We start from the raw sequence: 22,322 nt of genomic DNA, 5'->3' as shown, positions 1-22,322 counted from the left end.
CCGTGACCCCCTTAAGAGCTGCTTCTTTCCCCCCTGTACTCTGGAAGCCCTCAGCGGCTTTATACTAAGAAATCAAGTCTTCAGATACTATTTCTGTTGCATATCTCCCCAATCAGAAACTCTACTTTGTGCTTTCTGGATACCAGGGTCCATCTGGCTTCCACTTAAGGTTTTGGCATACCGTGTCCCTAAGTGACTCACCAGATACGCAGATTTTATTCCTGTTTCTGCCACTAGCTCATTAGGGGCCTTTGCTTGGGAGCTGTTTCCTTGATGTGGAAAAAACTTAGTTTGGTAAATCAACGTAGGAGGGGATAGACCGGGTCAAGATAAGGCTTTCCAAATAAGAACTATAGAGATGATGGTGCTTTGACGATATCGGCTTGGCGTAAGGCTCACAGAAAACAACGTGTACCATACCTGGGTTCTGCATGGACCAGGCCAGCATCTGTTGGAGCTAGTAGACACGGGTTTTTCTCTTTCCCTGACGGTACTGGTGAAGCCCCTAAAAGTTGTAAAATCCCTGTGAACTTGACCAAATCCCAGTTACCTTATGTTAATGGCAGTGGATCTGTCTTCCCTTAAACTAGAAATCTTATTTTTTCCTGCCTCTTACCCCCAGCTTGTCCCCATATATTTATACTTTTCCAGTGAGCAGATTTGTATTTCTCTACTCATCTCTCCTCCCCTTCCCCAGAGATTCTTTTTTTTTTTTTTGGTCTGATCAAGTGAGGCAGTGGGAGGGGAGAAGGAACAAAGGACTTCCCCAGAGATGCTGAATTAGTTCTCCACAGGTTGCCAAATGCCATTCTCCCAAGAACTGGGAAGCAAGGAATATCAGACCCACAAGAGGAGTAAATACTCAGGAGTGAATGAAGCTGCTTGTTCTTTACTTGGAAATAGAGGCAAGGTTCTGAAAAGCAGGTCACTATGGTCTGGTCAGTGGAGGACTGGCCACACTGCAAAGCTGTTTTAGGTCAGGCCCTAGGTCTTCCCAGAAGGCCTTAGGCAATGCCATTCAAGCACATTAAGAACTCCCTCTTCCATCAGCTGCAGGTATGGCTTCTGCAATTGATGCGTGCTCTGACCACAGATATTGTGCCCATGGCAACAAGGCCTTACAGCCCGTAACAGTGGGCACTTGCAGCTCACTGGCAACTTCCTGGAGGCAGCAATATCTTTGGCAAGAAACCATCTTCTGTCACGTTGGCTATGTATCCACAGCAATCTGTATCCAAAGCAATCCACCCTTATTCCCTGTAGTCATTCCCTCCTGGGGAGGGAAGGGAAGAAGCAGGAGCATTTGTGAGGTCCATTTGCACTCCACTGTCCACCCACAGAATGGAGCTGTGTCCTCTGGTGCCTTGATGCTAGACCTTAGGTCTGGATGCCCGTACAGCACCCTGGGCATCGGAAGTCAGCCTCCCTGGCAGCCTGGATGCTGCAGCCAACACAGGCCACATGGAACCAGACGTCACAACCATCACACTGAACCCAGGCCACTGTCTCTTCTTGGGGCAGGCAACAACAAGGAGCTGCGCAGGGCTCCCCGCCCCCACCTGCAGGGGGAGTCATGGGGGCGCTCACTGGGTGCTTCCGAGGACGGCCACGTCGACTTCTGAAAGAAGTGACACAAACATCAGGGTCATTGTAGAAGGGAACCTGTAGAAGGCCTAGACCTTTCCCCTTGATAGCCGTAGGAGGAACCTAGATTGACTCACTGGACTAATGTGAGCCTCGAATCTGTCCTTAAAAACATGTAGGATGGGCCTAGGAACTAGTACTCGGTTGGCTCCTTGGTCTAGGGGTATGATTCTCCCTTTGGGTGTGAAATTAGTCACTGGAAACCCGTAGTGTGAGCCTGCAAGTTCCCCATCCTGAGGCACTAGAAGATGGGTTAAAGCCATAGGAATGTAAAAGGTAGGAACCTCTGCTGACCTGCCCTCACCCCACCTAACTCGTTTCCTCCTATCTATGTATTTCTATGTCAGAGCTAACCCAGGTCTTGCCATTCTAGCATCTATTCTGCCTCTGACCACCTCCCACACCCAAACCTCAAGCAGAGGGTCCTGCTCCCAGCCTGGGGAAATAAAAGGAATCAAAGCGCAGTGAGATAGAGAAGGCTGACAAGTGAGGGCTCTCCCTTACCCACTGGGTGTCAGCGGGGCTTTCTCTACACGCAGTTTCTTCCTGGGCTCCATAAGGACTGGTGGGTGGCTCTCAGGAGCCTCACTCTCATCATCCAGTTCTGCCAACACTCGGTGAACAGATTTCCTCCGATTTCGTGGGGGAGGGGCAGAAGGGGTGGCCCCCACTTCCCCAGGTGGAGTGGGAACAGACAGGCTCTTCGGCCCACCCCCACTCCGGGAGAAGGTGAGGGGCTGAGGCTGGAGCTTGCTGAGGCTGCCGATGGAGTTGAGGATCAGTGTGGCCTTGGGGGCAGGGGAGAGGGTGCTGAGAGGCCGCTGTGGAGCCCCCTGGGAGGGCAGCATGGGCCGGAAACCGGCCCCAGCTTCTCCCCTAGACCGTGGGATGGTAATGGCAGCAAAGTCTTGAGGTTTGACTCGGACTTGCTGGAACATGAAGTAGAACTCCGAGGGGCTGGTTCCTGGGGGCTCTTCAGGGCCAAAGGTCAGGAGATCCCCGTCACTCAACTCCAGCCTGTGACCTCTTGGGAGTCGGACATTATTGACCAAAGTCCCTGTTGATGGTGGGGCACCAGATACAGAAAAGGACAAAAACAGAAATGTCCAGAGTCAGGAGTGGAGAATCTGACTCTGTTTGATTTCTGGGGAACGTGGGGAAGAACATGACATCCTCATCAAATTCTCCCTCACATTCTGAGCCCCTCATCAGGTAATAGATACCAGGTAATAAGTTTATGGGCCACTGGGAGCAAGTTTATTTTTCCTATGCTTTCCTACAAAGGACAGCTCCCTCGCTCTCCTGAGGTCCAATCCTCAGTCATGTGGACTCTTGTCCAACTCCAACTCAGAACAGTTCAGAATGGTTCAAACCCTAGCTCTACAACCTTACCAGCTATGTGATCCTGGGCAAATTTCTTATCCTCTTTGTGCCTCATTTTCCTTGACTGTAAAATGAGGATGATATTAGTGACACCTATATTCGATGCACTTAAAACAGTGCCTGGCTTATAATAGTAAGCACTAAATGAATGTTGGCTACTATAGTCTAATCACACACCCCCAAAGCTGACTCTACCAAGAAGCTTTACCAGGGGCCAGTGGCAGAACTCAAATGTGAACCCAGGCCTTCAGAGGCTGACTGACTACCCCAAGTCAGGGAGAAGGACACATGCCCAGATCATTAAAACATAATTCTACATGTAACTGCCCTAACCCAGGAACAGAGTGCCTCAGCAAAGCTGGAAACTGAATCAAGTCTGAACTTGGCCCCCAATGGCTCCAGAACATCCCCACTGTGACATTTCTCTGATGATGCCCCAGGCCCTGTATGAGCTAAACAGGACCAACAAGGATCAGTCCTGCAGAGAGCTTCTGAACTGCACCCTTCCGGTGGAAAATGGAGGTCTAGATCGTGACCATCCATCATCCAACCTTATGGGGAGTTTAGGAAGCAGGTGGCAAGATCCTTGTGGAGCCCCTTACTCATTCCAGCCAGGAACTTTTGACTGCCCAGGGGCAAAACTGCGCTGCTGGCTGCTCACCTTGGCTGCTGTGGTCCTCCAGGCTGACCCTCCAGTCATCACCCCGGGGCTCAGCATGCAGCTCGGCGTGGACCCCAGAGATGAAGCCAGGCTCCTGCTGGGGCCGCAGGGCCACATCACACAGGTCAGCCCTGTGGCCCAAGCGATAGGTGCAGCCAGTGCCAGTGGGGGGGTGGAAGGTGTAGAGATCACCGCCTCTGCCGCCCCCTATGCGCAGCAGCTGGAAGCACGGCAGCATGGGCGGTGCCCCCTCTGCACCACCTCTTCCACTTCAGGCATCTATCACCTTTCCCACTCTTGGGCCATGCATCCTTGGCTTATGTTCTCTTTCCAGTCTGATCCAAACTCGAGCCGTGCTGTGTGCAATTTCAATTTTGACCACACTACCTGAGCAGTGCAAATTCAGAGTGCAAGCAGCACAGGCGCTCAATGCAAAATTGGTTGTTAAGGAGACTTGCAACTGAAAAATTCCAGGAAGGTCCTGATGCAGTGCAAAAACGGGAACACGTCCTATAGCATCTCAGCTGGATCCTCAGGCCGCAAAATGTTCGGGAAACCTCCGATCTGTGCAAGACAACGACACATTAAGCAGCTTCCGGGGAAATAAAAATTGGAGGAGTGTGTGTGGGGGTCCTGTTATACAAACATATAACGTACAGTACGAACGTACCACCTCTGTGTAAGTTGGAGAAGAGCAGCTTCTTCCTGTCAAACTTGCTTACGCAAATAATGCACCCTTCCTGCTCGCCTGCGCCCCCTCTTCTGGCCAATCCTTCACCCATAACTACTTAGTTTGAACCCCTGAGGGAAATGAATCCACTGTCATGCTCCAAAAGGCAGTACAAACGAGTCCTTATGTACTCCAACAGAGCGGACCTAAACTCCTGCTTCCTGGCCTCTCAGGGTGGGATTAAAAACAGAGGAAGGAGCCCCCCGCGATCATGGAAGGCAGACCCGGCCTTTTCCCTCCCAGCCCCAGGTCAGTTTCGGATCTACCCGCGCGGTGCAGTCTCCGAGTGGTCTTTTCTTCAGGCGGTACCAGGCCGTGCGGCGGCTCCAGGACCTCTCGGGCTCCTCCGCCGGAGCCGGCGCTCCCACAGCTGTTTGACAGCCAAGAAGCCGGGGCCGGGGGGGCGCGGCCTCGGCGCGCGGGCAGCGCCGACCCCTCCTTCGGAATTCCCGGGTCCCAACTGCGCGCCGAGCGAGCCCGCCCCCGTCCCGTTCCTGATTGGCCAGCTCCTGTGTTATCGTCCGCGCCATTGGGCAGCGCGCTGGGAGGGTCGCCAATCTCCCGCCTTCTGCTTTTTCTGATTAGTTCACAAGTTTTCCCGGGTTCCCGGAGTGGGGAGGAGCAGCTAGGGCGCGGAGTCGCCCGGACGCATTAATTGGACCCGGCTGTAGACGCCACTGCGCCTGCGTGCACCTTTGTTCCTCCTTCCGGGGCGAACTAGGGCTTTAGAGCGGCCCGCCAGCCCGCCCGCCGTGCGCAGGCGCGGTCGGGGCGGAGGCCGGGCCCCGAGCGAGGTGTGGGGGTGTGGCTCCAGCGCGGAGCGGTTCTCGCGCTGGGTAGGAGGCGTTCGGCAGGAGTCGGTTGGGGGCGGGAAGGGGCTGAGAGGGGGGTTCTGGGGGGTTCAGGGGATCCGTAGGGAAGAGAGGGACAGGGGCCGGGTAAAGGGGCAGATGAGGTCAGAACAGCCATAGAGCTCAGAGTCCAGCAGGGTGAAGACCCAGGGATATCCGTGGGAGAGGAGACGGGGGAACAGAGAGCCGGCTAGAGTGCAGGGAGGCGAGCGCAGGCCCTTGGGTTGAGAGATGAGGGTGAGGGCCCAGAATAATTCCTTCAAGAAAAAAGCAGATTAGGATGTAGGAAGGGACAGGTTAGGAATTCTAGATTTGGGTAAAAAAAATAGATGAATTCGGGTGGGAGGAAGATCTTGAAGAGCCCAAATATGCTTTAGGACTCTAGAAAGAGGAGGTGGGCAACAGGAATGGAAGCCGAGGGGAGACTAGAGAGAAACTGAGAGGAAAGCTGCAAAAAAGATTTGGATGAGATGTCAGGAAGCTGGCTTTTCTGCCTGGGATCTAGCCCCACATGTGGCCACGTTCATCTGGGTCCAGGCCTTGGGCCAGCACTTTAATAGGGAAGGACCCAGGAGTCATGGCCTGGTGGTGTCTGGATGGGCTTCCCCCAGGGCTTGCTGAGCGGTGGAGAGAACTCCGGAGACTGGGCTCGGGGCCCCTACCTCCTTTCTCACCTCTAGCCAGGAGCAGCAGGGACTATAGAACCTTAAGGAGGAGGGTAAAGATACTGCCCAGAATCCTAAAAGTATGAGTAAAGCCTAAGAGCTCCCCCTCAGCCTGTCTCTCAGTAAACTCTGTCTACTTCATAGTTATTGCCTGGGTTCTATTAGGAGCTGGACTGGGACAAGCTAGCAATCTTGGGGAATCTCCTACTTCTTTTACGAAGTAGAGAAAGAGGAGCTGAGAGTCAGGTGGACCTGGCTGTAATTTATGGATTATAACTTTGTTATTGTAGGGGCTTTCTCTTAGGAAGGTGGCCTGAAAATTGAATTGGAGTGTCCTTGTTTCTCCTATTGTCCAGGGGAACATAGATGGCTGGAGACAGAATCTAGAGCCTTCAAAAAATGTCGAGATGTTTCCACCTTCAGGTCAGTGGGACCAGACCAGGCAAGGGGACTGGTGATTGCCACTGTCTGGGAAACTGACGTTCTTTGCTTTTGATTCCTCAGGTTCCATGGGGCTGATTCCCCCCTCCCACTTCCAAGCTCGGCCCCTTTCAACTCTGCCAAGAACGGCTCCCTCCTGGGTCTCAGACATTCCCCTGGTCCAACCCCCAGCCCATCAAGATATTTCAGAGAGGCGGCGGGACACCCAGAGACCTCAAGTGACCACGAGGGAACGGGATGTTTCTGGTGATAGGCAGGAGCCAGGGTGGAGAGGCAGGTAGGGATCAGTCATCGCCGTTTTCTCAGACTTGCTGGCCAGTGACCCTTCTTCACTGAAATAGATTTCTTACCCTATTTCAGCCCTTGGTTCCCTAACTTACTCATTTCTACGTAAGCAATCATTGGTACCTATGATGCATAAATAATAAGGCAGTGTGCTAGGTGCTAGAGATGGGGATGATAATAAGACAAGTCCCAACTTAAAACTTATTCATTTATTTATTTATTTTTTGAGACAGAGTCTTGCTCTGTTGCCCGGGGTAGAGTGCCATGGCGTCAGCCTAGCTCACAGCAACCTCAAACTCCTGGGCTTCAGCGATCCTCCTGCCTCAGCCTCCCGAGTAGCTGGGACTACAGGCATGCGCCACCATGCCCGGCTAATTTTTTCTATATATATTTTTAGTTGGCCAGATCATTTCTTTCTATTTTTAGTAGAGACGGGGTCTCACTCTTGCTCAGGCTGGTCTCTAACTGCTGACCTCGAGCAATCCACCTGCCTTGTCCTCCCAGAGTGCTAGGATTACAGGCGTGAGCCACCGTGCCCGGCCAAAACTTATTAATAAGGAATTTAATATCCAAAGGGAGGAAATAGATTGACCAGCAGCCAATCACAAAGCGTAGTAGAAGGCGAAATGAAGACGTACTAACTAGAAGCAGAGACGCAGTACTATGTTGGTGTGGGTTCATTCTGACGGAGCAGCTGGAGACAGCCTTTACAGAGGACGTGCCACCGGGGCTGGCCATGCTGGCTGTCAGTAAAAAGTTGTATTTTTGTTGTTTCGTGTGTGTCTTTTCCCAATTGTACTGGAATGTCATTCTGCGATTTCGCTCCAGAATAGGATTACATCAAAGAGGAACAGCATGATGAAAAAGGGGGAATACTAGGCTGAGTGTCAGGATATAGAGACTCTATTTCTAGTTTGGCTGCCAGCTAGGGGACTTTGGCGGGTCACTTCATTTCCCTAGCTACTTTAAAAAAACAATTGGTTGGTACTGGGTCTCAGAGGGAAAGCTGTCTCTCCAGCCTTGTTCTAAGCAGAATTAAACTTTACATGACACGGGTAGACTGTTCTTCAAAGGTCAGCACTGTGTTATTTATTGATGTACTGTTCTCTCAGACTCCTCATAAAGTATACCTAACCCTCAACAAATGCCTTTAACTAGCACCTGGCCTCGCCACTGATATTGGAAGCTCATGCCCTTAAATCAGGATTCAGATGCCTCTATGTGTTCTTCCAACCTTTCCACTTAGAATATGTGGCCTAATGATGTGCACATTTGATGTTTAATGCTTCTGCGTGTATATAGCTCTCCAGAGAGATCGGGTTCCATGATCTCAGCTAGGCTTTAATCCTGTGAGCCCAGGCATGGGACCTAGTGTGTGTAGGGTGTGGATGAATGGTGATGATGATGTAAATACAGAGTTCTCTATGCTCCAGCTTCATCCCCCCACCTCCCCACATGGGAACAGAGGGGTCCTCTTTTCCTTCTGTCTCCATTTATGCCCTGGGCATTGGAGACAAGTCTCACATGTGGCAATCTGTCTTTGAAGATCCCTGGAGCTGGCGGGGTCACAGGCCCTGAGCCAGCAGGCTGAGCTGATCTCTCGGCAGCTGCAAGAGCTGCGGCGGCTGGAGGAAGAGGTCCGGGCCCTGCGGGAGACCTCGCTGCAGCAGAAGATGAGGCTGGAGGCCCAGGCCATGGAACTGGAGGCTCTGGCACGGGCAGAGAAGGCTGGCCGAGCAGAGGCCGAGGGCCTGCGTGCTGCCTTGGCTGGGGCCGAGGTCGTCAGGAAGAACCTGGAAGAGGGGAACAAGCGGGAGCTGGAGGAGGTTCAGAGGCTGCACCAAGAGCAGGTGAATGTGGGGCAGGAGGGACTCAGAGTGATGACAGGGAGAGCTGGGCAGTAGCTTCCCAGCAAAGAGCAGGTACCGCAGAAGAGACCCCTGTGAGCAGTGGAGCAAGGAGAAAAACGTAAGTGGCCTAGAAAGGAGGGGGACTTGGGTGTTTTGGTCTTATTCACATTGCACGTTTTTCCCAGGACTCAGGTGACTTCCCACCACTTGAAGCCCTCTTTCCCCTCCCAGTAGGAGGTGGTGTGCCTCCCTGCTTTACTCCAGGTCCCCAGCTCACCTGGGGGCATTGTGGGGTGCCATGGGGGACAGGAGAAGGGAGAGTATTCAGTCCACAAACTCAGTGCTTACTCTTTGCCATCCCTGAAACTCAGTGACCAAATTAGCCTGAGTCTCTGCCCTCATGGATGGAGCTGACAGCTTCATAGAGGACACACGTCCACATTTAATTTAATCATAATTAATTAATTGCAATTGGGAGAAGTGCCTTGAAGAAGAAGGACAAGGGAGTCCAAACTTAGTCTGGGGTTTAGGGAAGGCCACCCTAACCAATTAACATGTCAAGGAATGAAACCATAAAGGTACTGGAAGGAAACGTGGGTGAATTCCTTTATATCCTTGAATGGGGAAGGCCTTTGTACCTGTGAGTCAAAGTCCAGAAGCCATAAAAAAAAAAAATACATTGACTTTGTAAGATTAACATTAGGAATGACAAAAAAAAGTTAAAGGACACGTGATAAACTAGAGAAGAATATTTATAGCTCGTATCACAGGAAAAGGCTAACAACCCTAGTATGTCATATGTGCCTAGAACTTGGTAAGGGCAAGACCAGCAATCCAATCAGAAAATGGACAAGGGACAGTTCAGAGAAAAATATAAACGACTTTCAGATTCATGAACGAAGCTTCGCGATAGGCAGCTGGCATCTGTGCTGGATAGGCGCTGGCTGGCGAAGAGGCGCGTGGGCGGCGCTGGGAGCTGGTAGACGCCCAGCAGGGCGGCAGGGGGAGGCAGGGGGAGGCGAGGGATGGGAGGGCCGCAGCGCAGGCATGAGGGGCACCGTGTGCTGCCGAGCTCGGGACTCAGGGTGCCAGGCCTCTGGCTAGGTTAGAACTTGACACTTCCCCTTAGGAGCACTGAGCAACCACGGAAAGGTTTAAGTAGGGAAATCATGTGATCAGGTTTGGATACGGTGACTAAAAAGACCAGTTCTGTGATTTATATCTCCCCCCAAATCACTTTACTGCTGTCTGGAGACAGGGCTAAGGAGAGGCAGACCGGGAAGCAGGGTGGCCACTCTGCCCTCCTTCCCCGTCTATCCCCTGACTCTTGGTGGCCCTGATACCCTTGTGACCATCTGAGGTGCGGTGGGCAAAAGAAGATTCCTCCCTTCCTAGAGGTTCATTCCCAATGGGGCGTGAGGGATGGTGAACGCACGTGTAAGCAAGATGCTGTCCGATGCTACTCGGGAGGACGTCAACAGAAGTAGGGCAGAGCGTGGGGAATTAGAGGGCCCAGTGAGGCCTCCCTGAGGAGGGGCCGTCGTTCAGGGTCTGGGGAGCCAGGAGGAGGCATCTGGTTCTTGGTGAGTCCCCATGGTTGGAGCTGGGGAGCAGTGGGAGAGCCATGGAGGGTGAGCTCCGGCAGTGCGCAGCGGCCCGGTCACCTGGCCCCCTGGCGCGGGGAGATGTCCAGGTCTTGTTCTGAATGCTGCGGGAAGCCACTGAAGGTTTTTGAAGACTAGTTAGGAGATGGTTGCCGTTGTCCAGGCGGGAGAGGAGTGTGGCTTACCTTAGGCTGGTGGCAGTGGAGATGGAGAGACAGAGAGAGGTGAAGATATGTTTTGGGGGAGGCCTGGCGGGAACTGCTGATGGGTCGGGGGGTGAGTGGGGAGAGTAAGGTGTCAGGGACCATCTCTGTTTGCCATGTGCAACTGGGTGATTGGTAGGGTCGTTCCCTAAGGTCACAGAAGGTAGGAGTGAAGGGCCAGGGCCAGGGTGGGGGGTAGGGGAGGTTGGAAGGCCCGTGTGGGGGCTGGCCCTGCTGAGCCCTCTCCCCTCTCCGCAGCTGTCCTCCTTGACACAGGCCCACCAGGAGGCTCTTTCCAGTTTGACCAACAAGGCCAAGGGCTTGGAGAAGTCTCTGAGTGATCTGGAAGCCAGGCAGGCAGGGGAAGCCAAGGAGCTGGCCGTGGCCCAGGGGGAGGCCGAGCAGCTGCGGAAGCAGCTAAGGTGGTGGCTGGGGATAGACACCAAAGGGGGGCGGGTCTAGAAGTTGGGGGTGTGGTGGGTCTCCAGCGCACCCCACCGATAGCTGCCCTGTCCCCACCCAACCCTAGCAAGACCCAGGACGACTTGGAGGCACAGGTGACCCTGGTTGAGAATCTAAGAAAATACGTGGGAGAACAAGTTCCTCCCGAGGTCCGCAGCCAGGCATGGGAACCAGAACGACAGGAGCTTCTGGAGACTGTGCAGGTGGGAGAGTGCAGGGTGCATCTGTGCGGGGGCCGGGAGTGGGATGTGTGGCTCAGGGTCAGGTTGTGGGATGGGGTGGCCCTGGAGGAGAGTGTGGAGCACAGTCCCCACGAGGGAAGGCAGTGCCTGGGCCAGGCCTGGAGGCCCTACAGAGGGGCTGCTCTCCCCCCGCCCGCAGCACTTGCAGGAGGACCGGGACGGCCTGCACGCCACCGCCGAGCTGCTGCAGGTGCGGGTGCAGAGCCTCACGCACATCCTCGCCCTGCAGGAGGAGGAGCTGACCAGGAGGGTAGGGCCCTCCCCCAGACCCCCTCCCCCTCCGCTGCACCCCACACCTGCTGTCCCTAGCCTCCCTCCCTGTGGGCAGGAGAGGTCAGTGTGCCCCAGAACCCGTCCGGATCTTTCTTTTGTGAACTCTTCTTGCTGTTTCTCCTTTGCTCGGGCAGGACAGAGAAGAAACAAAGATGCCACCTCCTTCCTCTCCTCCCCCAGGAACCCACGCTTTCCTCCCCTTCCTCCACCCTCAGGTTCAACCTTCAGATTCCCTGAAGCCCGAGTTTACCAAGAAGTGCCAGTCCCTGCTGAAGTGCTGGCGGGAGAAGGTGTTTGCCCTCATGGTGCAGCTCAAGGCCCAGGAGCTGGAGCACAGGGACTCTGTTAAACAGCTGAAGGGACAGGTCGCTGCACTCTCTTTTCCCCTACATTCCCCCACTCCTTGCTCCTTCCATACGGACGGTATCCGTTCAACAAATACTGCTGAGTGGTTACCACATGCTGCGCACGCAGCCATGAACAGACAAGTCCCTGCTCTCATGCAGTTTGCATTCTAGAGCTGAGATGCGGAAGCAGCAAGTAAACAGATAATGCCAAATGATTATATAAAGAAAAATTGTGACAGAGACGGAGGGTGGGTCACCCTCAGGATGGTTGGGGACAGCCTCTCTGAGGAGGTGACAGCATCTGAGTGTGGGCGGCCTGGTCTGAGCTGCTGGGTCCTGTGGGTGGGTCAGGGGGAGGTTCCTCAGGGTGTGGGTACATGGAAAGTGCTTCTGGAAGGAACACTGGATCCAGACCCCATTCTCAGGAACCTAAGCTTCTGTCTCCCTGCGTGGCATCCTTGCAGAGACCTCTGCACCTGCCCCGTCACTCCCAGTGTCCCCTCAGCTTTCAGCTCTGGAGAGCCCTGCCCAGCTCCCTCTCCTCCCCAAGGTGGCAGAGCTCCAGGAACAAGTGACAGCCCAGAGGCAGGAGCAGGCCATCTTGCAGCGCTCCCTGCAGGACAAAGCTACGGAGGTGGAGGTGGAGCGGAGGGGTGCCAAGGTCGGCGTCTGAGCCAGGCAGGGACTCAGGGAGGACGGCTGGTCCCCAGGGAGGGACCCCGTCTTTCACCACATCCTCCCCAGGCCCTGCAGGTGGAGCTGAGCCGCGCTCAGGAGACCAGGCGCCGCTGGCAGCAGCAGACAGCCATGGCTGAGGAGCAGCTAAGACTTGTGGCCGGTGCTGTCAGCAGGTATCTGGGGTGCAGGGGTGAGTGAAGTAGTATTTCTGCCTCCCCAGTTGCCTGGGCACCTTGGAGTTAAAGAATTAGGAGTGGCCAGGCATGGTGGCTCATACCTGTAATCCCGGCACTTTCAGAGGCTGAGGCAGGAGGATCGCTTGAGCCCCAGAGTTCGAGACCAGCCTGTCCCGCTACATTTGCGCTGTGGTCACTTGTTATGAATTCCCGCTGCATGTTGGGCTGGAAGTGAGGCCGTGCTTCCTCCCACAGTGTGGTCTAATAACAGCTTGAGCTAAATCGAGCACCTGGGAGAGTCTCCACCTTCAGAATTGCTCAAGGATGGGGCTGTGGATAGTGGATCTTCCTTTCTTTTTCTCTCAAAATTTACAGGCATGCCCTGTTTACTTGGAAAAAAATTTAGTCTATTTATTTGAAGTTATATACTTACTTGCTTACTAGATATTCCATCCAAAATGTCAGTTTGCGTCTAAATCAATTGCCAGCCTGTGCCTCTCATACCAGCTTCCCGGTTGTTTCATCACCGACAAATGTTATGTAACCTCTAGAAAGACCTCTAAGGAAAGACCAGAGTTTCTTTGTGCTGGTGATGACCTCGCCTCGGCCTTGGACGTTGAGGTGCCTGAGGCAGGGTGTCCCTGTAGAGCTCTCAGCACGGTGGCTGGCCTCTAGTTTGTGTCCTGTAATGTTTACTGTTACCATGAGGCTTTTCTTGATGGGTCAGGTAACAATTGTTGGTTTAGCAAAATTATAATGCAGGATGAGTCTTTGCCCACTACTTCCTTCTCTTGGATTGGTACCTTGGAAACACTGAGCTGTTAAAAATTATGAAAAATTTCAAACATACATGGAATTAGACTAGTTGTGGTGCACCACCACCCAGATTCGTCCATTGCAGGTGCCTCGTACCTGCAACAGAGAGATATGTTGTGGACAGGGTTTTACTTTGGTCCTAGGAGACCACAGAAAGGCTTCTTGCCAACGAGTCTTTGCCAGAAGTCCTCCAGACTTATTTTATTTATTTTTATTTATTTATTTATTTTTTTTGTTAAGACAGAGTCTCACTTTGTTGCCCAGGCTAGAGTGAGTGCCGTGGCGTCAGTTTAGCTCACAGCAACCTCAGACTCCTCGGCTTAAGCGATCCTACTGCCTCAGCCTCCCGAGTAGCTGGGACTACAGGCATGCGCCACTATGCCCGGCTAATTTTTTCTATATAGATTTTTAGTTGTCCATATAATGTGTTTCTATTTTTAGTAGAGACGGGGTCTCGCTCTTGCTCAGGCTGGTCTCGAACTCTTGACCTCGAGCGATCCACCCGCCTTGGCCTCCCAGAGTGCTAGGATTATAGGCGTGAGCCACCGCGCCCGGCCAGTCCTCCAGACTTAAAGCAGTCCAAACTCGGATTGATGTCAGCTTTATTAGATAATCCCTGGTGACTTGGAGACTTACCAGAAAGTGGCCACAGTAGGTGTTGGAAGCACCTACTTAAACAGTTTCCAGGTCAAAGTGATCCTTGCTGTGTTGCTGGGGCTCCAACTGCCAGCCTCTGTCCTCACTTGCTTTTCCGTCGGTGCAGCCCTGGACTCCCTTGAGGAGGTCCCAGCTGTGCCCCTAGACACTCCCTTGGCCTCCTCCCTGGGCCTGTTTGAGCTTCCCAGTCTTCGTGAGTCGTGTTGGTCCTGCTTCTGGCACAGCCAGCTGATAAAGCACACGGACCTGCCCTCATTGGACCGGAGAATCTGTGCTCCTGTGCTTGTTGGACAGGATAACTCTGATGCACTAGTGAACAAAACACGGGTTATGCCAGATAAGGTTCACAGGTTGCTTGGAAAAGTACACAGTTATTTAATGCATTCTTGGGGCAAGGGCCCCTTAGAAAATTCCTCACTTGTGTGACAGTGCAGGATAGAGGGGTTGTCTGTACAAGGCACAGCAAGTCCTTTGGAGATGAGGGGAGGGTGGAGGGTCAGTGACCTGTGCCCTCTTCAGCTCTCAGATCTGGGTCCAAGGCACCGTGGCTAAGATGGAACAGGCTGCAGCCCGGCTCCCCAGCCTCAGCAACCGACTCAGCTATGCCGTCCGCAAGGTCCACACCATTCAGGGTGGGTAGGGCAGCCTGCCCCCGCCCGGCCAGCATCTGACCCTCTTCTTCCTGGCCCCGCTCGCTCTGATCCCACGTCCATCTACCGTCCTCTTCTCAGCAGTCCTTGCATCTCTTCCCCCTCATTCCCCCATGTCCCCTTCACCCTTGCAAACTCGACTCTGTTGCTGTCTGCCTTTTCCCTCCCAGGCCTGATGGCTCGAAAGCTCGCCCTTGCTCAGCTGCGCCAGGAGAGGTGAAGTTTGGGCACTTCAAGGTGGACAGGGTGGTATGCGGGGGTGGGGGTGGGAGCCTAAGGTGTTGGCTGCTGGGACCCAAAACCATGAGGACTCAGGAGGAATGGGGGATTAGGGGTCAGTCAGCTGGGTGCTGTCCCCTGACGCTGCTTCTCTCCCCTGTCCCAGCTGTCCCCCACGCCCACCCCCACCACTCACAGACCTGAGCCTTGAGTTGCAGCAGCTGCGGGAGGAACGGAACCGCCTGGATGCAGAACTGCAGCTGAGTGCCCACCTTATCCAGCAGGAGGTGGGCCGGGCCCGGGAGCAAGGTACACCTGGTCCTGGAGTCTGGCAGGATGGAGAGGAGGGAAGGCCTGGGGTCTAGGGCGCGTGGAGAGGCCTGAGCCAGTGCCACCCCTCCCAGGGGAGGCGGAGCGGCAGCAGCTGAGCAAGGTGGCCCAGCAGCTGGAGCAGGAGCTGCAGCAGACGCAGGAGTCCCTGGCCAGCGTGGGGCTGCAGCTGGAAACGGCTCGCCGGGGACAGCGGGAGAGCACGGAGGAGGCTGCCAGCCTCCGGCAGGAGCTGACCCAGCAGCAGGAGGTCTACGGGCAAGGTGTGGGGGCAAAGGGGGGCTTCCTGTGGCGGGCGGGGTGGGAACCGGGAACCAAGGCTCCTCCTGACGCTCCCCGTCTGTACCTTCACCCCAGCTCTGCAAGAGAAGGTGGCTGAAGTGGAAACTCGGCTGCGGGAGCAGCTGTCGGACACGGAGGGGAGACTGAAGGAGGCTCGCAGGGAGCACGAGAAGGCCGGTGAGAGTTGCCGGGGCGGACAGGTGCCTTCCGGGAAGACGGAAGTGCTGAGAAGTAGCTTATTGTTCCCCCCTCAAACTTTTTAAAAGCTTTTTACTGAAGTATGCAAGTAGTGAAGGCATCGAGGAATAGCGCAGATGAATTCTCACTTGGAGAGCCATGTAGGCAGCACACTCCAGAGCCCCCCGACCCACCCCAGTCACTACCCCTCCACGGAGGCCACCACCTTCCAGACGTCTAACGCCAGCAATTACCCTCCCCAGCAGAAATTTCGAACACCTAGACAAGTTAAAAGAATCATGTAATGGGCCGGGCGCGGTGGCTCATGCCTGGAATCCTAGCACTCTGGAAGGCAGAGGCAGGAGGATCGCTTGAGCCCAGGAGTTTGAGGTTGCTGTGAGCTATGATGACGCCACTGTGCTCCACCCAAGGTGTCAGAGTGAGAGTCTGTCCCAAAAAAAAAAAAAAAAAAAAATCATGTAATGAATATTCCTATGTCTTCTCTAACTCAGCGCAGCAGGCAACACTTGCCACACTTGATCCCTTATCCTGTGCACATTTCTATAGCTTTTGGAACCATTTGAAGTCAGTTGCAGACGTGGTTGCTCAGCGGCATCTCCCACAAATAGGAAAGTCTCCTATAGAGCTGTGATGCCATTGTCATACTTCAGGAAAATGAACACTGATTGCACAAAATCTAGTATCCAGTCCGTATTCAGATTTCCCCTAGGGGTCTCTGGGGTGGTTTGGGGATGGGGAAGGCACTTTGGGCTCACAGATGCCCAGGGCCCTAGAGCAGCAGCCCAGCCCTCTCGCGGCAGGAAGAGACAGGAGTCCGCAGAGCTGCTGGCGCAGGCTTCCTGCCCCCTTGCTGCGGGGGGCCTGGCTGCCTCTGGGCTGACTCACACTTGTCCCCTCTGTGCCCCGCTTCTCTGTAGTGGTCTCCCTGCGCCAGATCCAGCGCAAAGCCACCCGGGAAAAGGAGCGAAACCAGGAGCTCAGGCGTCTGCAAGAGGAGGCTCGGAAGGAGGAGGCGCAGCGACTGACCCGGCGTGTGCAGGAGCTGGAGAGGGACAAGAACCTCATGCTGGTAGGGGACAGAGAGACCGGGGCCCATGTTGGGCTGGCTGGGGGTGGAAGTGTGGAAGGAGGACAGGGAGGCTCTGCCCGGGCTGGGTAGCAGTTAACCTCTCCTTCCCAGGCCACCTTGCAGCAGGAGGGTCTCCTCTCCCATTACAAGCAGCAGCGACTGTTGGCAGTCCTTCCTTCCCTGCTGCGTGAGGAGAAGGCTGTGGGATGCAGCCCCGGGCCTCCAGCTTCAGCGCCTGTGCCTCCAGCAGCAGCACAGCCCACCAGGGAATCCATGAAAGGTAACAGGCTGAGCACAAAGGGACAGATGGGGGCCCTTCGGGAATCTCTCCGTCAGACACTCTTGCATGCGTGAGCCTTGTTCTCCATGACCCTTGGAGGCCCTTAGCCTCTTTTATTCACACCCACCTTGGACCAAGAACCTCTCCCCCCTAACCCTCATATCTTGTGCCAGCCCTGTTCCCTCCGCACAGTAACCGCAAGAGCCCTCTCTTGTTTGGTGCGCGTCCTGTGCCGTCTTCCTCCCCAGGGTCCCTCTCTGTCCTGCTTGACGACCTGCAGGGCCTGAGTGAGGCCATTTCCAAAGAGGAAACTATTTGTCAAGGAGACAACCAGAACTTTCCAGCTCCAGTCCCACACAAACGCTGAGCAGCTGAGCAGCAGAGGGCTAGCGGGAAAGCCAGCCGTGGGGCTGGAGGATCCTGGAGAAGAGGGGCAGGGCCCAGCCCCTTCCTCACCCAGCGAGTGGGTGGCGCTGGAGACACGAGCTACCACCGAGCTACCACCGAGTCTGAATCCTCCTGCACTAAATAAAGATGACTACAGTAGGAGCCGCTGGAAATGTCCTCTCTGGGAACGTGTGGGAATTCTTCCTGCGCCCTCCTCTCCTCCTGGAGATGTGAGAAGTGATCCCACACGTCACTCTTTCTCTAGATGGTACCTTCTCCAAAACCCCTTTCCTAAGCTGCTTTGAAAGTTTTTTGAGAAGCTCCTGTTTTTCTTTATTCTCAACTTTTGTTTTAAAACTCTTTTCCTCTGGAAGATGATAAATGCCAGGAGTGGGGAAGATAAAACATTCACTGATTCAATAGGAATGTCCGATCCAGGCACTGCAGTAGCTCCGGGCACGGCGGGCGCTGGGCGGCGGTGCTGAGGCTCCAGCAGGAGAGGCCTGCCGTAGACAGGACCTAAATGGACAGGCAGTAAGTGCTGGGGAGAGAAAGTACAATACGATGATATGATAGAGACTGACTCTGGACTCAGAAAAAAAAAAAAAAGCCTTAAGAGTATTTTTTTGTTGTTGTTGTTTTTGGACACAGAGTTTCCCTGCCCTGTCACCCTGTCTAGAGTGCAGTGGCATCAGCATAGCTCGCTGCAACCTCAAACTCCTGGGCTCAAATGATCCATCTCGGCCTTCCAAGTAGCTGGGACGACTACAGGTGTGCACCACCACACCTGGCTAATTTTTCTATTTTTTTGTAGAGACTTGGGGCTGGGGGCAGTGTCTCGGTCATGCTCAGGCTGGTCTCGAACTCCTGAGCTCGAGCGATCCTCCCGACTTGGCCTCTCACAGTGCTAGGATTACAGGTGTAGAGCTACTTTTTTTATCAGAGAAAAATTGACATAATTCGATGTACATTTTAAAGAGATCCTTTGGGGTGGGGGAGGGGTTTGGGTGCAGGGGAGGGGTGAAGAGTGGGAGCAGGGAGGCCAATTAGAAGGGTGGGGGAGGCTGGAGGAGAGATGGTGGCTCCGGACCGGTGGGCTGGCTTTGGATGCGGGGTGAACAGGGCTTGCAGGTGGATGGGGAGGAATGAAGGTTTCAAAATGAGGTGAGCCCTGAGGGGACAGTGGTGTCCTCTACTGCAGGGGGAGCAGACCAGGCAGCAGCCTGGGGAGGAATCAAGTTTTGTTTTAGACACATTCCTTCTGAGAGGTCTGTGGACCTCCAGGCAGAGAGGTCCTGGAGGGAAAAGTTCTAGGGGGCCCTCTGACTACGACAAGGGAGCTGAGACCTCGAGGAAGAGGGGAGGGAGCAGGTGGGCACGAGACAGCTGGAGCCAAGCACCAAGACACGGCCAGGGGGCAGAGAGGAGGGCTCCTGAGGGAGGAGGAAGGGGCTGAGCTTGGAGGAGAGGCAGCTGGGTGGGACTGATGTAACCAGCTCTGGGTGGGGAGAGGGAATGGGGAGATTCTCTCATCTTCTTCCTCTTCTCTAGTCACCCAGGTGGCTCCTGGGAGGAATTCCTCCGATGTCACTGCTGGGGAGGGCCCTGCATGCCTGAAGAAGGCACATGCTGGAGAGCAGCATGCCTGGGTCCTGGGGGAACGGGAAGTGCCGGGGAAAGGAGGAAGCTCCGAGGTGGAGCTGTCCACGTGTGGGTGGGTAGGGAGGCTGGGATACCAGCTGCCACTGTCCCAGCTGCATCCCCGGTTTGACGGGCACTCCCCCCACACCCGGGCGTCCTGCCTCCCGGCCCCTGCAATTACGGCGCTTCCCCACGCTGGTTTGCTCCCATTCTTTGGCTTCCAGTAGCTGCAAGGGATGAAAGGTGGCCATCCCTATCATTATGGAGCGGCCAGGTGGGTATTGATTGCTGCGGGGGGGGGACTGTGAAACAACAGTGGGGTGACCCAGGGTCTGGGCCACGGTAGGGAGAGCCAAGCAGCTGGGTCCTGGGCTGGGGGACTAAAATGAGGGACGCCTCATCAGAGGTTACGCATTAGCCTCAGCCTTCCAAACGGGTTTGACCAGTTCAGTTCTGTTGGGATTCCGTGACACTGGGCCAGCCCCTCCCAAGAGACTGGCCTCCTCCTCTCCGTCCTCCCCTATAAAGCCTCTTGGGGTTCCCAGGCACCCAGCCGCAGCCCACCCTGGCTTTGGGGGCCAGGAGAGAGCCATGATGCTCAACTGGAAGCTACTGGGGATCCTGGTCCTTTGCCTGTGTGCCGGAGGTGAGCCGGGAACAGAGGCCAGGAGTGCAATTTGGGTGATGCAGGGTGGTCGCGAGGAGTGAGGGTGACCACTAAGAAGGAAGGGGGTGAACTGGACCCATGGGGTCAGGGAGATCTGGGAATTCGCATTAGGGGAAGAGTTAAGGGGATGCAGGAAGGTGCATTTAGGGTCAGAATAAACGTTTTGCTGGTTTGGGTGTAGCTCCATGTGGCGATTTAAGTCAGGATCCAGGTGTGTGGGGCAACTATTCATCGGAGCCAGGACCTGTGTTAAGGCGGGTGGGGTCACTGTAGAGGTGGGGTCTGGGTCCCAATGGGACCAAGGTGTAGGCCCCTTTGGGATGCAGGCTGGCCTGGGGGTCATGCCACTGAGGTGGCCTGACCGGGGTTGGGTGGAGCTTATTTGTGGAGGTCTTGTCAGTCTAAAGTTGGTCAAGTTAATGGTTCAGATTAGTGGTGGTGGTGGTGGGGGGGTCACGTTATTTTAAGATCATGTCAGTATTTGTAAATGTATAGAGAGCTCTTTGAGAGGCTTCTGAGGTCTGTTTGTGGGATCAGCTCAGGCTGTGTCCATCCCAGAGAGGCTCTGCCTCCTGGGTCTGCAGCTGGGATGGGCTGGGAAGAGAGGTCTGGCCCTGCCCACCTCTTACCGTTCTCCTTCCTCCGCTACAGGCATCTCAGCCAGTGGGGACCACCCGTCTCCCGAACCCACAGAGGCCGGAGAGGAGGAGGGCTCCCCCACATTTCCTCAGGGTCCTCCAGTCCCTGGGGACCCCTGGCCAGGGGCACCCCCTCTCTTTAAGGACCCTCCACCTCCAGGCCCCAATCATCCTTGGAGAGACCTGCCTGAAACGGGAGTCTGGCCCCCTGAGCCCCCTAGAACTGATCCTCCTCAACCTCCCCAGCCTGATGACCCCTGGCCAGCAGGACCCCAGCCCCCAGAAAACCCCTGGCCCCCTGCCCCTGAGGTGGACCACAGATCTCAGGAGGAGCCAGACCTTGACCCACCCCGGGAAGAGCACAGATAACAGGAGGTCCAGAGGTGTCTCCAGGCCGAGTGCACCCAAGCCCATCTCCACCCTCTGATTCCCTGTAAATCTCCCCAATTTAGCCTACCTCCTTAAGTCCCTTCTTCATTCCCTCAACTTTATTCTGAACTCAGAAAGTGTTGTCAATATTTTCTGTCTCCTCCTGAGATCTGTGTGTGGCCGTCACATTTCTCCTGTTTTTCTCTGACAGCCTAAATACACTCCTACCTCATGTCCCGTCCTCACCCCGTCCCGCTTCCCACCTCCTCTGCCCCACCGGGGACGCTGGGGCAGGGCTGCCAGCGTTGTGTTCTCTGCTGCCACCTGGCGGCCTACGGCTGGGAAGTATCGGTAGACAATGATGGTGCTTCCATGAAATAGAAAAATAAAAACCATGTTTTCTTAATTCTGACTCTAGGCAGCTTCTTTACTAATGATTAGGTTTTTGAATATTCAGATGCCCTCCTCACAGTCCTAATCTTGCAGAGATCTGGAAGGCATTTGAGTTCCTAGATTGCCCCGAGGGTTGGATATAAGGACAGTCAGGCCCACATCCCTACTTTTCTGGGACCCTTGTATCAAAGAATGGGAAAACAAGTTAAGTCTCTGTTTAACGGCTTATAATTTGGATACCACTGGTGGTACACGCAAATTTTCCCAGAGGTATGTGGGTAGATCAATTTCCAGATGTATAAATGTCCCTTCCTAAATGAATCTCTTGGCCACCCTGAGCTTGACCAGGGTGCCCTTCCTGAAGAGGCCAAACAAAGGTCAAAGGAAAACAAATAAACCCTTTCCATCTCATTAAGAGATGCATTTTCAGTAAAAGTTTACTTTTTATGTTTAAGCATTGTCAGTATGTGTAGTTTTGACTAATTGTAATAATTGCAATGTAAACCTAGAACAGAATAACTTTTTAACACTTTTTTTTTTGAGACAGAGTCTCGCTCTGTCCCATGGGGTAGAGTGCAATAGCATCATCATAGCTCCCAGCAACCTCAAACTCTTGGGCTCAAGCTGTCCTGCCTCAGCCTCCTGAGTAGCTGGGACTACAGGTATGCACCACCACACCCAGCTAATTTCTCTATGTTTTGCAGAGATGGGATCTCACTCTTGCTCAAGCTGGTCTTGAACTCCTGAGCTCAAGCGATCCTCCCATCTCAGCCTCCCAGAGTGATAGGATTACAGTCGTGAGCCAGCACACCCAGCCTTATTTTTAACACTTTCATGGGAAATAAATTTCAATCTATATACATATTTTTGTTACAGAGACATACAATAAAAGACTTTCCAAAAAGATGTACAATAAAATACAAAAAAGAGATATACAATGAAAAAATTGTTTCATTAAGATAAAATTCTATAGGGAAAGTGGAATGAAAAGAGGAACTAAAAAGAAAAAGGAACAAGGTAAAATTTCTGACTGGTTAAAGGGCTTGTTCACGTATTTCTTAAAACGGTGTTAACAGATACGAAAGTGCTATGGTGTTATATTCCATTTGCTACACTTATAAGAGTAATGCACAGTCTCTGACAGACTCAGCATAAAAAATAAAATTTTAAAAATGTGATGTGGGCCGGGCGCGGTGGCTCACGCCTGTAATCCTAGCACTCTGGGAGGCCG

General features: G+C 54.0%; 3 protein-coding genes across 4 annotated transcripts; 2 read left to right on the top strand and 1 right to left on the bottom strand.

The window, feature by feature from the left end:
* Window positions 1-761: 761 nt before the first annotated feature.
* Window positions 762-4,858, bottom strand: TCF19 (transcription factor 19). 2 transcript variants are annotated; one of them, XM_069488143.1, is made up of 5 exons: window positions 4,685-4,858; window positions 4,362-4,507; window positions 3,689-4,252; window positions 2,149-2,701; window positions 762-1,618 (listed from the first exon to the last, which is right to left on the bottom strand). In XM_069488143.1, exons 3-5 carry the CDS (start codon window positions 3,924-3,926, stop codon window positions 1,378-1,380), a joined length of 1,032 nt encoding a protein of 343 aa, XP_069344244.1. In that variant the 5' UTR covers window positions 3,927-4,252; window positions 4,362-4,507; window positions 4,685-4,858; the 3' UTR covers window positions 762-1,377. The 2 variants fall into 2 exon arrangements, with proteins under 2 accessions (XP_069344244.1, XP_069344242.1); XM_069488141.1 differs by lacking the exon at window positions 4,362-4,507.
* A 365-nt stretch (window positions 4,859-5,223) lies between these two features.
* CCHCR1 (coiled-coil alpha-helical rod protein 1) lies at window positions 5,224-17,622 on the top strand. The gene is made up of 18 exons (XM_069489180.1): window positions 5,224-5,254; window positions 6,291-6,357; window positions 6,439-6,652; window positions 8,207-8,510; window positions 10,576-10,739; window positions 10,847-10,982; window positions 11,161-11,271; window positions 11,510-11,659; window positions 12,192-12,302; window positions 12,386-12,492; window positions 14,488-14,600; window positions 14,789-14,834; window positions 15,004-15,146; window positions 15,227-15,430; window positions 15,525-15,626; window positions 16,565-16,716; window positions 16,828-16,996; window positions 17,245-17,622. The coding sequence occupies exons 2-18, from the start codon at window positions 6,342-6,344 to the stop codon at window positions 17,361-17,363; spliced, it is 2,361 nt and encodes a 786-aa protein (XP_069345281.1). The 5' UTR covers window positions 5,224-5,254; window positions 6,291-6,341; the 3' UTR covers window positions 17,364-17,622.
* A 1,993-nt stretch (window positions 17,623-19,615) lies between these two features.
* PSORS1C2 (psoriasis susceptibility 1 candidate 2) lies at window positions 19,616-20,698 on the top strand. The gene is made up of 2 exons (XM_069488688.1): window positions 19,616-19,670; window positions 20,343-20,698. Exons 1-2 carry the CDS (start codon window positions 19,616-19,618, stop codon window positions 20,696-20,698), a joined length of 411 nt encoding a protein of 136 aa, XP_069344789.1.
* Window positions 20,699-22,322: the final 1,624 nt, after the last annotated feature.

Source organism: Eulemur rufifrons, chromosome 15 (genome assembly GCF_041146395.1).
Source record: "Eulemur rufifrons isolate Redbay chromosome 15, OSU_ERuf_1, whole genome shotgun sequence".
In the NCBI taxonomy this organism is placed as follows: domain Eukaryota; kingdom Metazoa; phylum Chordata; class Mammalia; order Primates; family Lemuridae; genus Eulemur; species Eulemur rufifrons.
This window is presented reverse-complemented; position numbering and strand designations above follow the sequence as displayed.

Bases quoted from the DNA above. Each gene is read 5' to 3' on its own strand.
- TCF19 (XM_069488143.1), bottom strand. From the start codon at position 3,926: ATGCTGCCGTGCTTCCAGCTGCTGCGCATAGGGGGCGGCAGAGGCGGT. The intron at 2,702-3,688 runs GTGAGCAGCCAG...CACCATCAACAG, and splicing joins GGAGGACCACAGCAGCCAAG to GGACTTTGGTCAATAATGTC. The intron at 1,619-2,148 runs GTAAGGGAGAGC...CACTTCTTTCAG, and splicing joins GCCCCGCTGACACCCAGTGG to AAGTCGACGTGGCCGTCCTC.
- CCHCR1 (XM_069489180.1), top strand. The intron at 6,653-8,206 runs GTAGGGATCAGT...CTGTCTTTGAAG, and splicing joins GAGCCAGGGTGGAGAGGCAG to ATCCCTGGAGCTGGCGGGGT. The intron at 16,997-17,244 runs GTAACAGGCTGA...CTTCCTCCCCAG, and splicing joins CACCAGGGAATCCATGAAAG to GGTCCCTCTCTGTCCTGCTT.
- PSORS1C2 (XM_069488688.1), top strand. From the start codon at position 19,616: ATGATGCTCAACTGGAAGCTACTGGGGATCCTGGTCCTTTGCCTGTGT. The intron at 19,671-20,342 runs GTGAGCCGGGAA...CCTCCGCTACAG, and splicing joins CCTTTGCCTGTGTGCCGGAG to GCATCTCAGCCAGTGGGGAC.